This window comes from Raphanus sativus, chromosome 5 (genome assembly GCF_000801105.2).
Source record: "Raphanus sativus cultivar WK10039 chromosome 5, ASM80110v3, whole genome shotgun sequence".
In the NCBI taxonomy this organism is placed as follows: Eukaryota; Viridiplantae; Streptophyta; class Magnoliopsida; order Brassicales; family Brassicaceae; genus Raphanus; species Raphanus sativus.
Genome location: NC_079515.1, coordinates 7056887 through 7069830, shown reverse-complemented (window position 1 = coordinate 7069830; position 12944 = coordinate 7056887). Strand labels below are relative to the sequence as shown.

Sequence of the window (12944 nt, the reverse complement as noted above, 5' to 3'; positions counted from 1 at the left end):
AGATATTTATTTGGGCCACATGCGATCAGTCAGTCGTCAACATGGAGATTAATTTACTTCTTTTCTTTTCATCTGATTTCAACTTAAAAACGCGACAAGTTTATAAAATGTGAAACCACAGATGAATTTTGATCATAATCCATAGACATAATATTTTAAATTCTTAGAAACTGACACAGGAATAGAGGGATAGATCATAAGATCGCACAAATAAATGATACGAGCATCACCAAGAAAAGCATGGGATAATTAGCTTTTGTAGAGTTGCAGCCTCCTTGATCACTCACACCACCTACGATTGACAAAAAAAAATACATATAACTTAACATATGTTAAGAGTTCAGTGACAAACGATAACTGTGTTGATATGCTGTCGTGGATTAAATTGACAAAAGAACAAAAAATTTCTCATCCTACTTGGAAAAAACTAAAAAGCATAGGGATTATTACCACAATCTCTTGGCGAAATGTTGTTTGAACATTGGCAAAGAAAGATCTCCGTCTCGTCGTCGTAACCACACGTGCCGCCTGACTTCTGGCAAGGGCTGCAACCAATCTCCGGCGCCGAGTAGGAAAGCTCGATTCCATACGACCAGTCTATAGGCACCACACCTTTCATTTTCCCATCGTCAATCACGGTCGTGTAATGTGAACAGTCCAAAATGTTCATACTCATCACCCGCACCGTATCGTAGCTAGTGAAACAACAGTACGGCGTCGTATGCACCGTACTGTTACCTAAGCCGAAAAAAATAAATAAATGGCTTTTACGTTACAATGACATTAACAAAAAAAATTGATTCGTTGCCTGAAATGTTTTTGTTTCTTGAAGCCAGTTTCAAAAAAAAAAAAAAATGTTTTTGTTTCTATTACCTAAAGAGACAAAATCCAATTATGAAGTCTTAACTAGAATTAATAGATTAGTTAAGAAAAAAAATAATCGATTTCATACCATAGGGAGAAGTAGTGTTGAAGATGCGAAAGGAAGTACACGAGCTATAAAGCTCGTCGCAGGAGTGGCCAGCGGCGTTGAAGCAGAGACTCTTGTACCGATTCTGCACTGGAGAGACACTGGAGCAGTTGAAGAGAGCGAAAAGGGTGTCGTAGGAGGGTCTGATAAGAGCGTTCTGGATGTCTGAGAGTTTGAAATCGTGGTGAGGCTGGAGGATGGAGCAAGTAGACATGAGGGGATCGAAGACAAGCATAGTGTTCTTGTCGTAATTGATTGAGCGGACCTTGTAGCCTCCGGAAGGAGTGAAGAAAAAGAGATCGGTGGAGGAGGAGCAGTTGAGCATTCCATTGAACTGTGGAGAGCCACAGCCTTTGTCGATGCCGAACGGGTAGTTTATTTGGATGCTGCCGCAAGATGTTCGGCAAGATGTTGCTCCTGAAGCTGTTGATACTAGAGTTGTTACTGTGTAGAGTAAGACGGAAAAGAAGAAGGGGAGGAGCCTTGAAGTCATTTTTGTTGCCGGCTTCTTCCTTTTCACTTGTGGAAATGAACATACAATACTTTCAACCTGTTGCTGAGATAAGGGTAACTTCTGCTCTTTTTCATATTGACTATTGAGAGTTTTAGCCTCCTCGAGGTCTTTAATTACTTTCCTCAACTTGAATTGCAGGAGTGACCTGTCTGCCCCCTCATCAGCCTCCATTACAGCGTCTGTGTTATTGACCATGCCGCTTAACTCAAAGTCATGATGACCTTCTATCCTAGGAACAGCTTCTCTTTCCATACTACTTTTGTTGTTCATGGATCCATCGTTCTCCTCTAGCACATCCTGTGATTCATTTATTATCCGAATCCTATTGCCATCAGGATTGTCTGTATCATCATTGATACCACTGCAGTTTTTACTCTCTGAAAAGCACACTTCCTCTTTGTTTTCACCAATAGTAGACATTGTTTCTGTCTGTTTCAAGTATCTTCCAAGTCCAGCTTGTATCTCATCTAGTTCTCTGCATTGAAAAGCAACACCAAAACATAAAAGACGATACCAAAGCAGGCTTCTTTCCCAACCTTGTCAAATTAATCATAGTATTATTTTATGAGAAAAGTTGAAATTTTCAGGTTCAAGGTTATATTATCAACTAACACGAGGCATATCAGAACTGTAGTGTAAACGTAGGACGACAAACTCAAAGAATAGAACGACATTTATATTAGATAAAAATGCAACAGAGAAGTTAGAAAGAAAAAAATTCATTTCACATATCACAAACAAAAAAATGAAACATTGTAAATTATTTTCATACAAAATACCAAAGCTTCACAAAAAAAAAAAAATATATTTGGTTTTCATATAGTACCTGACCAAACTAGAGTTCGGCTCCGACCTAGATCTGGCATTACGATTTACAATCCTAGGGTGCGCACCACCTCCTCTGCCTTGGAATTTCTGAGCCAATTCGAAACCGGAGAGATGAGTCGCCTTCTTCTGCAATTGGCTTGGATCTGGTATCGAATTCAGAGGGGGTCGTGAGGGAGAGAACAGAGCGAAGCAGCTCGTGAACTCTTTCTCTTCCGATTCCACCGGCATCTCGATTCTCGGAGCGTTACGGCGCATGAGGACACTATCAAATGCTCATCAGTTACTCTAATTGTAGCTTTCAAGCTCGGATTTGAATTAGAGGGAGTGGATTTTCAAAATTAGAAAGTTCTTTTTTTATTTTTCTTTGAGCCCTTAGCTTCTTCATTATTTACGAATAAGGCCCTATTGTTTTATCTTGCTTTCAAATCATCATTGGTATCCCCCACATATAATCAGAAGTAGTGGTTTGAATGGATTCAAGAGGAGATTAGCGACCCCACATATAATCAGAAGTAGTGGTGGTAGCAGTTATACAAATTCCGCCACATGCCATCAGTCAGTCGTCAAAATCAGAGATTAACTTACTTCTTTTAAACTGATTTAACATGCCATAAGATTATAAAAATGTGAAATCAAAAATCATAATCCATTAATCAATACACTTAGAGCATGATTATTGCTTGGTCCTTGTGTAAAGTCCTTAATATTCATATATGTATATGTATATACTGTATATGCGTATATAATTATTTGTTAAGGATTTTACGGAAACCGAAACCAAAAGTTCCTTAATTAAGAACTTTTCGATTTCGGTTTTCGTAAAGTTCTTAACAAACAATTATATACACATATATAATATATACATATACATATATGAATACTAAGGACTTTACACAAGGACCAAGCAATAATCATGCTCTTATAAAATATTTTATTTTTTTCGAAACCAACACATGAATAGATCATAAGATTGCACAAATAAATGATAGGAGCATCACGAAGAAAAGCACTGCAAAATTAGCTTTTGTTGAGTTGCTGCCTCCTTGATCACTTACTCCACCTACGATTTACAAAATAAAATAAAATAAATACATATAACGTTTCTAACTTAACATATATACTAGATTATGACCCGCGCTTTGGAAGCGCGGAATATTTTACGATGAAATTTTTTACTAATAACTTAACAAATATTTTGGTAACTTTTAAAAAGTGTATTTAAAATATTTTTGCATTTAAATCAGTGTTTCTAAATTCAACCCGATTGTGATTATACCGGTTAATCCGGAGATCTGACAATTCAATTTAGGTTTTTAAAATATTCATATTAACAAAAATCACTAAAATTCAAGACTAACCGATTGAACTGATGGATGACCAATATGTAATCTCATTTGATTTAAATTGTAATAGTTTCATAATTTGTAATCTTATAATCCAAATTTTAAAGTTCATTATTTTGCAATTTATGAAATTATGATGTTTCTACAAAATTTTAAAGAGAAAATGATAGATATAAAATATTAAGATTAATTATTGTATTGTTTGGAAACATTGATAGTAGTATAAAATATATTGTTTGGAAACATTGATAGTAGTAAGAAATAAGTATATTGTTTGGAAACATGGATAGTAATATAAAGAAAGGAACATTAATGATTTAATATAGGTTTAACTATAAAGTATAAAGGTGTATTTAATTTAAAAACTTACAAAATAAATGTTAGGTCCAACAGAATGTTTCTGTTTTAATAAGATAGATGTTCAGTGACAAATGATAAATGTGTTGCTATGCTGTCATGTATTCAATTGAGAAAAATAAAAGTTTTCCATCCAATTTTAAAATAACGAAAAAGCATAGGGATTAGTACAGAAATTACCACAATCTCTTGGTGAAGTGATGTTTGAACATTGGCAAAGAAAGATCTTCGTCTCGTCGTCGAAACCACACATGCCGCCTGACTTCTGGCAAAGGTTGCAACCAATCTCCGGCGGCGAGTACGAAAGCTCGATTCCATACGACCAATCCATAGGCGACACGCCCTTCATTTTCCCATCGTCAATCACGGTTGTGTAATCTGAACAGTTCAAGATGTCCATACTTATCGCCCGCACCGTATCGTAGCTAGTGAAACAACAATATGGTGTCGTAGGCACCGTACTATTACCTAAGCCAAAAAAATAAAATCAAAAGTCTGTTACAGTGACATTACAGTGAAAACTTGATTAATTGTCTGAAAGATGCTCTTTCTATTACGTAATAAAGAAACAAATTGGATAAATCTACACAAAACCCTACAAAAATGTTTTATGACCAAAATAACACAAACAAAAAATAACCAAATAGATTTAATTTAAAACTATTTTGGTTATTTTGACCATTGGAGACTATTTGTTATGATCATTTTAAATGTTATTCTATGATATTGTTTCTCAAACAAATTCATTCTATCGACTAATTAAAACAAATAGACCAGATTTTGAAATAAACCCCAACTTTTGAAATATTTTGATAAAATGCTTAATTGTTTATATTCCCAGAATATCTAAAAGCAATTTCAGTTTTGATGTCTTAGCAAAATCTGAAGAATGATGAATTCTGAATCTTTGAATTAATCGATTAGTTAATAAAAGTAAGAGAAATTACCAAAAATACCATTTTTATAGTACCACTTTTCATGTTTACACTAACCACTTTTACCACCACTTTCAATGAAGGGTTTAGATTTGAAGGTTTAAGATTTAGGGTTTAGATTTGATGTTTTAGGGTTTAGGGTATATAGTTTAGGGTTTAGAGTTGAAGATTTAAGGTTTATAATTGATGATTTAAGGTTTATAATTGAAGTTTTATGATTTAAGGTTTAGAGTATTGAATTTAGGGTATATAGTTTAGGTTTTAGGGTTTATTGTTGAGGATTTAGGGTTTAGGGTTTAGAGTTGGAGGTTTAGGATTTAGAGTTTATAATTAGAATTTTGAAAAGCATATAAAAACAAAGATATAAGAACTTTTAACCTTTTAATAAATAAGGTATTTTTGAAAATGTGTATTTAGTGGTGGTAAAGATGAATAGTGGTACCTTAAAAGTGGTATTTTTGAAAATTCCCCTAAAAGTAATTATAGATTTTGATTTTTCATACCGTTAAGAGAAGTTCCGTTGAAGATGCTAAATGAAGTACAACCGCTATAAAGCTCGTCGCAGGAGCTTCGAAGCAGAGACTCTGGAACCGGTTCTGCAGCGGAGAGTCATTGGAGCAGTTGAAGAGAGCAAAAATGGTGTCGTACGAAGGTCTAATAAGAGCGTTCTGGATATCCGAGAGTTTGAAATCGTAGTGATGCTGAACGCTGGAGCAAGTAGACATGACGGGATCAAAGATAACCATCGTGTTCGTGTCGTAATCGATTGACCGTACGGTGTAGCCTCCGGAAGGTGTGACGAAAATGAGATCGGTGGAGGAGCAGTTGAGCATGCCATTGAACTGTGGAGATCCACAACCTGTGTCGATGCCGAAGGGGTAGTTTATTTGGATACTGCCACAGGATGTTCGGCAAGATAATGCTCCTGAGGCTGTTGATACTAGAGTTGTTACTGTGAATAGGAAGAGGGAGACGAAGAGGAGCCTTGGCGTCATTGTTCTCTTCTATTTCCTCCTTTTCCCTAGCTGCAATCTATCAGGATGGTTTTGTGGAAAGTAAAAGTGAAATAAATAACATGGTATGTGTATATTTGTAATCATTTGTCATATACAGTATAAAATCCATAAATTTGGATAGCAACTTGAATTTGTGTGTTTTCCCTTATTTTGATAGTGATTTTAAGTAATTTGATATTCTCATTCTAATAGTTCTAATTTTAACTAATTACCTAATCCAGTATTGAAAACTTAAATTAACACTGAAAAAAATAAAAAAAATTGTTAGTTATACATACGCTAGAGTTGTTGACATGTTTCACGAGTACACAAAATGTCTAACTGTAATCGGAGGAAGTAACCAAAGAGTTTGCCTAAGATATATTTGTTTAACCCAAATTTTTTGGTGTTTTTGTATATGGTATTTTACTAGTGTTACGAAACTTTGATCAACAGAAATCTAACAAACAATGAGGTTGCCTGATATTTAAAAATTTTATATCAAAAATTGTAGATTCGAACTTTGTTTGAATGAATCTACTCTCATATGCAAAATACTTTGTTCGAAGACTATAAATTTATTGTGTAATCCTAGAGTTTATATAGATTCAGTTCCTAATTACTACAACTAAATTTCTTATTTAAAAGAATAATTTACTCATTAGTGTAATTTGAGTGATATCAATCAACGTGAAATTTCCAAGCTCCATGTTGATTTTAGATATCTTCATATTTTTGAATATCTAGTAGATATAAAATTTAAAATAATTAATATATTTAAGTATATAATTGTAATTTAGATATTTGTGGTAACCAAAATATTTTAATTTGGATCAGATTCATGTCTGGCTATCTGGATATTAAACTTTTATATCTATTTGAGCTCTTGTACTAATATAAAGCAAAATAAATATTATAGGTTTATTTAACATACATAATTATTAGATAATATTTTTAAAATACTAATAAAAATGGTTGGAAGTCATGTTAATATTGTTGGGAGTGTTACAAAATTGATGTAGTCTATAAACAATAATGTGTAAATTTTTATAAAAAATATTGGTAATTAAAATAAAAATACGATACAATAGAGTGAAAAAATGATAGAGCTCGGTGGAAATAATGTGATCTCTTCACTCGGTATATGAATTCTATTGTCAATCGGTTTCGTGAATTTTCTAACAATCTGGTTATATTTCTAATTCTTGGTCTGATACTAAAATTCCATACAGAAAAGTAATATTTGGTTAAACTAAAGATCCAATTTTGTGTATGGTGTTTTATCTCAGTTTTCTTAATTCATAAGAAATCACAACTATTTGTTGTTTTCGTGTGTAGAAGCCTCAACTATTAGCAATTTCAGCAAGTTACAAAATTTTCAATTTTTAAGAACATTCTCATTCGAGTTAGTTGATGTGAATCTTAATGATTTTGAATTTTTTTCAATGATATTATTCAGTAGTTGTACAGAGATAATTTTAGTTCACTAATACAGATATCAAAAATGCAAGCACTAAAATAATATGACTAAAAAACTAATGTATGAACACAATTGCGGGAGAGTTAAAAAAATAGTGAATGAACGCATTAATTGTTAAATGATTGTCAGACCAACACATCAGTATATTCAAATTAAAATCGATGTAATGCTGCTACGTCTCCAATGTAATGTAAAAAGCATTAAAGGACAATGTTGTCTTTTAATATGTAAGGAATATGTATATTTGTAGTTATGTCACATACAACATGAAATCCATAAATTTGAAAATCAACTTGAATTTATGTGTGTTTTCCCTTATTTTGATAGTGATTTTTATGAAATTTGATATCCTCTTTTTTATTGTTTTAACATTGAAAAATACGATATTTGTTATTTATTCATACGCCAAAGTTGTTGATATGTTTCATGAGTACACAAAACTTTAAACGGAGGAAGTAACCAAAGAGTTTGCCTTGGTTTTTAAGATAAAATTAGACATGGCGCAGGTATAAATTTTCGTATGGCATGCATATTTCTAATGCCATGCACTATTTTCTTTACAATCTTTTTCAAGGTATTTCTCTTTGTGCTCATCATTTTATTCAAGGAAAGAAATATTATATGGATTACTATTTAAGATGATGATATTTATCCAAAATGATCAATCATATAATGCAAACTATTCAAGAGCTAGAGAGTCAAAAAATTAAATATTTTGCAACATAAGAAAGGCATGCAGGAAAGATGTTGAATGTGTATTTGGAGTTCTACAATCTCATTTTGCGTATATTTGGAGTTTTACATTCTCGTTTTGTTACCGTGGAAGGAATTTGTTTGGAGTTTTCCAAACTAGTATACCTTTACTGATTTTTGAATTCAATTAATAAAATATGTTTGTAAAGATATTTTATTTGGGCCACATGCGATTAGTTAGAGCATGTTTATCGCAGAATTTCTTTCTTTTTTTTCTTTTTATCATTTTTTTAAATGAGCCAATCGTGGGCTGGTACGTGTCAGTGGATCCACAATCAAAAAAAACTCAACCGATTTCGTCTCTTCCTCAGACGACTTTTCTTTTGGATTTTGATAATCTCGTGGGTCTCCCTCCCTCTCTCCTCCCTCAAGATACGCCCAAAACACCCGAATAAACATGCTCTTAGTCATCAACATGAAAACTAATTTACTTCTTTTCAGCTAATTTTAACTTAAAAACGCGACAAGTTATCAAAATGAAATCACTGATGAATTTTGATCATAATCCATAGACTAATAATATTTTAATTTCTTCGAAACTGATACAAGAATAGATCACAAGATCGCACAGATAAATGACACGAGCATCACCAAGAAAAGCGTAGCATAATTAGCTTTTGTAGAGTTGCTGCCTCCATCACTCACTCCACCTACGATTGACAAAGCAAAAAAAACACATATAACGTTTCTAACTTAACATATGGTCAGAGTTCAGTAACAAACGATAACTGTGTTGCTATGCTGTCATGGATTAAATTGACAAAGAACAAAAGTTTCTCATCCTATTTGGAAATAACTAAAAAATACAGGGTTTAAATTACCACAATCTCTTGTCGTAATGTTGTTTGGACATTGGCAAAGAAAGATCTCCGTCTCGAGGTCGAAACCACACGTGCCGCCTGACTTGTCGCAAGCGTTGCAACCAATCTCTGGCGCTGAGTACGAAAGCTCGATTCCATACGACCAATCTATAGGCACCGCGCCCTTCATTTTCCCATCGTTAATCACGGTCGTGTAATGTGAACAATCCAAGACGCTCATACTCATCGCCCGCACCGTATCATAGTTCGTGAAACAACAATTGGGCGTCGCACGCTCCGTATTGTTACCTAAGCCGAGGAAAAAAAAAACAAATGGCTGTTACAATGAAATTACAATAAAAATTCGATTCGTTGTCTGAAATGTTTTTGTCTCTATTACCTAAAGAAACAAAATCCAATTATGGTGTCTTAACTAGAATTTATCGATTATTTAAGAAAAAGATAATCCAAATCTTGATTTCATACCATTGGGAGAAGTAGTGTTGAAGACGCTAAAGGAAGTGCATGAGCTGTAAAGCTCGTCGCAGGAGTGGCCGGCGGTACTGAAGCAGAGATTCTGGTACCGGTTATGCAGCGGAGAATCATTGGAGCAGTTCAAGAGAGCGAAAACGCTGTCGTAGGAGGGCCTAATAAGAGTGTTCTGGATATCCGACAGCTTGAAATCGTGGTTAGGCTGGAGGGTGGAGCAAGTAGACATCAACGGATCGAAGACAACCAGCGTGTTCTTGTCGTAATCGATTGACCGTACCTTGTAGCTTCCGGAAGGAGTAACGAAGTACAGATCGGTGGAGGAGCAGTTGAGCATTCCACTGAACTGTGGAGATCCACAACTTTTGTCGATGCCGAAAGGGTAGTTTATTGGAATGTCGCCGCAGGATTTTCGGCAAGATAATGCTCCTGAGACTGTCGATACTAGAGTTGTTACTGTGCATAGGAAGAGGAAGAAGAAGAAGAGGAGCCTTGACGTCATTGCTGTCTTCTATTTCCTCCCTTTCTCTAGCTGTAATCTTATTTTTTTTGTCACCGACTCCTGAGATCGGAAGGGTTTTGTTTTTGTAGAAAGTAAACGGTATGGTATATTCGTAGTTATCGACTTATCCGTCATATATAGTATGAAATCCATAAATTTGAATATCAACTTGAGTTTGTGTGTTATCCTTTTTTTTTTTTTGGTAAAAGTGTTTTCCCTTATTTTGATAGTGATTTATTAGAAACTAGGTGATTTTCCCGTGCTCATGCACGGGTATAAGTATTTATATAGTAATACTATAATAATGAATTGTTATTTATTTTTAATTTTATATTAATTTATAATTGTATGCATAGTTTATATTAATAATATTATATTACTTTAATTAGACATTTGATTTAGATATGTTATAAGTTGTCAATTTTGTTGTTTTTACAGTCGATTTAGTTATCATTTGGATATATTGATTTGCATTTATTTCTTTGAATTCATTATAATATCTTTTATTCTAACTATATTTTGATTAATTTTATTATTTGCATTTAGGTTACTCGGTTGGTTGATTATCTTTTATATGCAAATATATTTTAGGTTGATTATTTATAAATTAAGATATATTGTGCTTAGAATGAAATAAAAGATAAATTAAAGTGTCGAATTCCAAATTCAATAAATTAATATAACGATGATATTATTAAGTCTCATGCTTACATATATAAATTTTACAAAAAAACTAAATTGTAACAATTGGTTAATATTTTATTTTCATTTGTTAATATATTTTGACTCATTCTATAATTTATATTTATAAAATTAATTATTACCATAAAATTATATATTATTATTGTAGTTTAATCTATGATATTAGATATAAGTTGGATTAGTCGAGTTACTCATGTTGTGAATATATTAAGTTGCATGTGTTATGTTAAATCTACTCGATTTTGTTATTTTTACTATTGATTTAGTTATCATTTGGGTATATTAGAGTGCATAATGTGAGTGCGACACATAAGAAACTGACTTCTCAAATTATATTATAGATAGATATATATTTTGTATTGTTTAAAATTATGTTTTAAAATAAATATTTTTTTAATATCAAGATTATCTTTCTGAAATTTATTTTTATGAAATCACATTATATACAAATATATTTTTTTCATCTAAGAAGCAATAGATATAAAGTAAGTATTTATGACTTCAAAATTATAATTTATGTTATTTAAAAATATTTTTAAAATAGAATACTACTATCTTGTGAAATTTCCTTTTTAATGAATCATATTATATATATGTATATTTTCGTTTTTAAATTCGATTTTTAAAATTTATAAAATTTCCTTTTTAATATATATGTTATATGGAAAATTTCAAAAAGGAAACTTAAAAAAATAATAGGTAATAAATGTAATACTTTTAATTCATTAAGGGTATCAATGTAATCAACCATTGTGAGAGTTAACGTGTGCGCGACACATAGTAAACTGACTTCTCAAATAATATTATAGAGATTTGATATCCTCCTTTTTTTTTCCTGTCTAATGAAATATATTAAGGGACTGAGGCCAACACAAACCGATTACAAACCGAGGCCCAAGTAAAAGGCGAAGCAAAGAAATTACAACCATAATGGACCTTAAACCCAACCCGACGCCACGCGTCCCAACCACTCTCGCCAAACGCCCGCGCGTTGCGATTTAATCTCACGCGCTTGACGCATCTCCCACTCCGCTCCTCGAGATCCGAAACATCACATCGAAGGTTAGGACGTCGGTGCTTGCCGGAGAAGCCGAAGCAGCCACCGTTTCACCGGATCTCACCGTTTCTGGAGCGCACGAAAACCTTTCTCGTCGTCTATTCTTCCAAGGAGCGCTTCGCCGGAATCGTACCGAGCTCTCCTCCAGGCCAGACATAGACACCATTCACAAACTAAAAACAACACCGTCGCTTCTTTCACCGGGTAGACCTATAAGACCATCGGGCTCTCAACCGAAAGCGAAGCCAGTAACCACCACCGAGACACAAAAGAAAAAGCATAGATCTTCCATCAGAGCCACCGCCAAAACGCAAAGGCCGTTCGACGCGGAAACCAAGAGCCGACCATTCACTCTAATCGGATAGGTGCAACGGCGGAGACTTTAGCCGGCCGTCCACTGAAAGAAGGTGCGACGCCGGAGACAAGGACAAACCAAAAGAAAAAAACGAAGAGAAAATCTAGACAAAGTACAAAAGAGAGAACAAGAGAAAAAACAAGGATACCAGATCGACGGTGGCTGTGGTAGCCCACCCGTCGGCTGGTGACAACTGCTCACGGCAGAAGCGACTTAGAAAGAAGCCAGAGAGAAAAGTCTAGAGAGAGAGAAAAAACACTCAACAAGTTAGGTATTCTGTAGAGGGCTCTCTATCGATATCCTCCTTTTTATAGTTTTAACAATGAAAAATACGATTTTTGTTATTTATACATACGCCAAAGTTGTTGACATGTTTTGTGAGTACACAAAACTGTAATCGGAGGAAGTAATAACTAAAGAGTTTGCCTTGGTTTCTAAGATACACTATTTTTGATCCGTTATTTCAAAGTATGTGGTTATTTTCGAATTAAACTAAATTTTATATGATATAAATTTATATTTTTGATTGTGTATATACATTTAAATGTTACATATGAAACATTATATTCAATATTCTGAAATTCAATCTAGATACGCGGTCAAACCGACAAAACTGGTGGTTATATATGTAATTCAGTTTGGTTTTAAAAAAACAACTTGTTATTAGATTTTTTTTATAAAACCCGCAAAACCGCTAAAATCCGCGACCCGTTTATTGGTTAGACCGATGGGTGATCCACTATGTAATACAATTTGAATTAAATTGTAATATTTAAAGTATTATAATTCATGAAAATTTAGATGAATCGTGGATATATTATAAATGTGATGCTCTAATTTTTTAAAATTTAGCCGTATAATTTT

General features: G+C 33.4%; 2 protein-coding genes and 1 pseudogene across 2 annotated transcripts; all 3 read right to left on the bottom strand.

The window, feature by feature from the left end:
- Positions 1-88: 88 nt before the first annotated feature.
- Positions 89-2678, bottom strand: LOC108862222 (uncharacterized). Its single transcript, XM_018636283.2, has 4 exons — positions 2311-2678; positions 953-1959; positions 451-738; positions 89-292 (listed from the first exon to the last, which is right to left on the bottom strand). Exons 1-4 carry the CDS (start codon positions 2565-2567, stop codon positions 195-197), a joined length of 1650 nt encoding a protein of 549 aa, XP_018491785.1. The 5' UTR covers positions 2568-2678; the 3' UTR covers positions 89-194.
- A 552-nt stretch (positions 2679-3230) lies between these two features.
- On the bottom strand, positions 3231-5979 carry LOC108858073 (uncharacterized; annotated as a pseudogene).
- A 2603-nt stretch (positions 5980-8582) lies between these two features.
- LOC108859942 (uncharacterized) lies at positions 8583-10058 on the bottom strand. Its single transcript, XM_018633843.2, has 3 exons — positions 9462-10058; positions 8997-9284; positions 8583-8825 (listed from the first exon to the last, which is right to left on the bottom strand). The coding sequence occupies exons 1-3, from the start codon at positions 9964-9966 to the stop codon at positions 8731-8733; spliced, it is 888 nt and encodes a 295-aa protein (XP_018489345.1). The 5' UTR covers positions 9967-10058; the 3' UTR covers positions 8583-8730.
- Positions 10059-12944: the final 2886 nt, after the last annotated feature.

Bases quoted from the DNA above. Each gene is read 5' to 3' on its own strand.
- LOC108862222 (XM_018636283.2), bottom strand. From the start codon at position 2,567: ATGCGCCGTAACGCTCCGAGAATCGAGATGCCGGTGGAATCGGAAGAG. The intron at 1,960-2,310 runs GTACTATATGAA...TTTTCAATGCAG, and splicing joins CCGAACTCTAGTTTGGTCAG to AGAACTAGATGAGATACAAG. The intron at 739-952 runs GTATGAAATCGA...TTTTCGGCTTAG, and splicing joins CAACACTACTTCTCCCTATG to GTAACAGTACGGTGCATACG.
- LOC108859942 (XM_018633843.2), bottom strand. From the start codon at position 9,966: ATGACGTCAAGGCTCCTCTTCTTCTTCTTCCTCTTCCTATGCACAGTA. The intron at 9,285-9,461 runs GTATGAAATCAA...TCCTCGGCTTAG, and splicing joins CAACACTACTTCTCCCAATG to GTAACAATACGGAGCGTGCG. The intron at 8,826-8,996 runs GTAATTTAAACC...TGTCAATCGTAG, and splicing joins CATTACGACAAGAGATTGTG to GTGGAGTGAGTGATGGAGGC.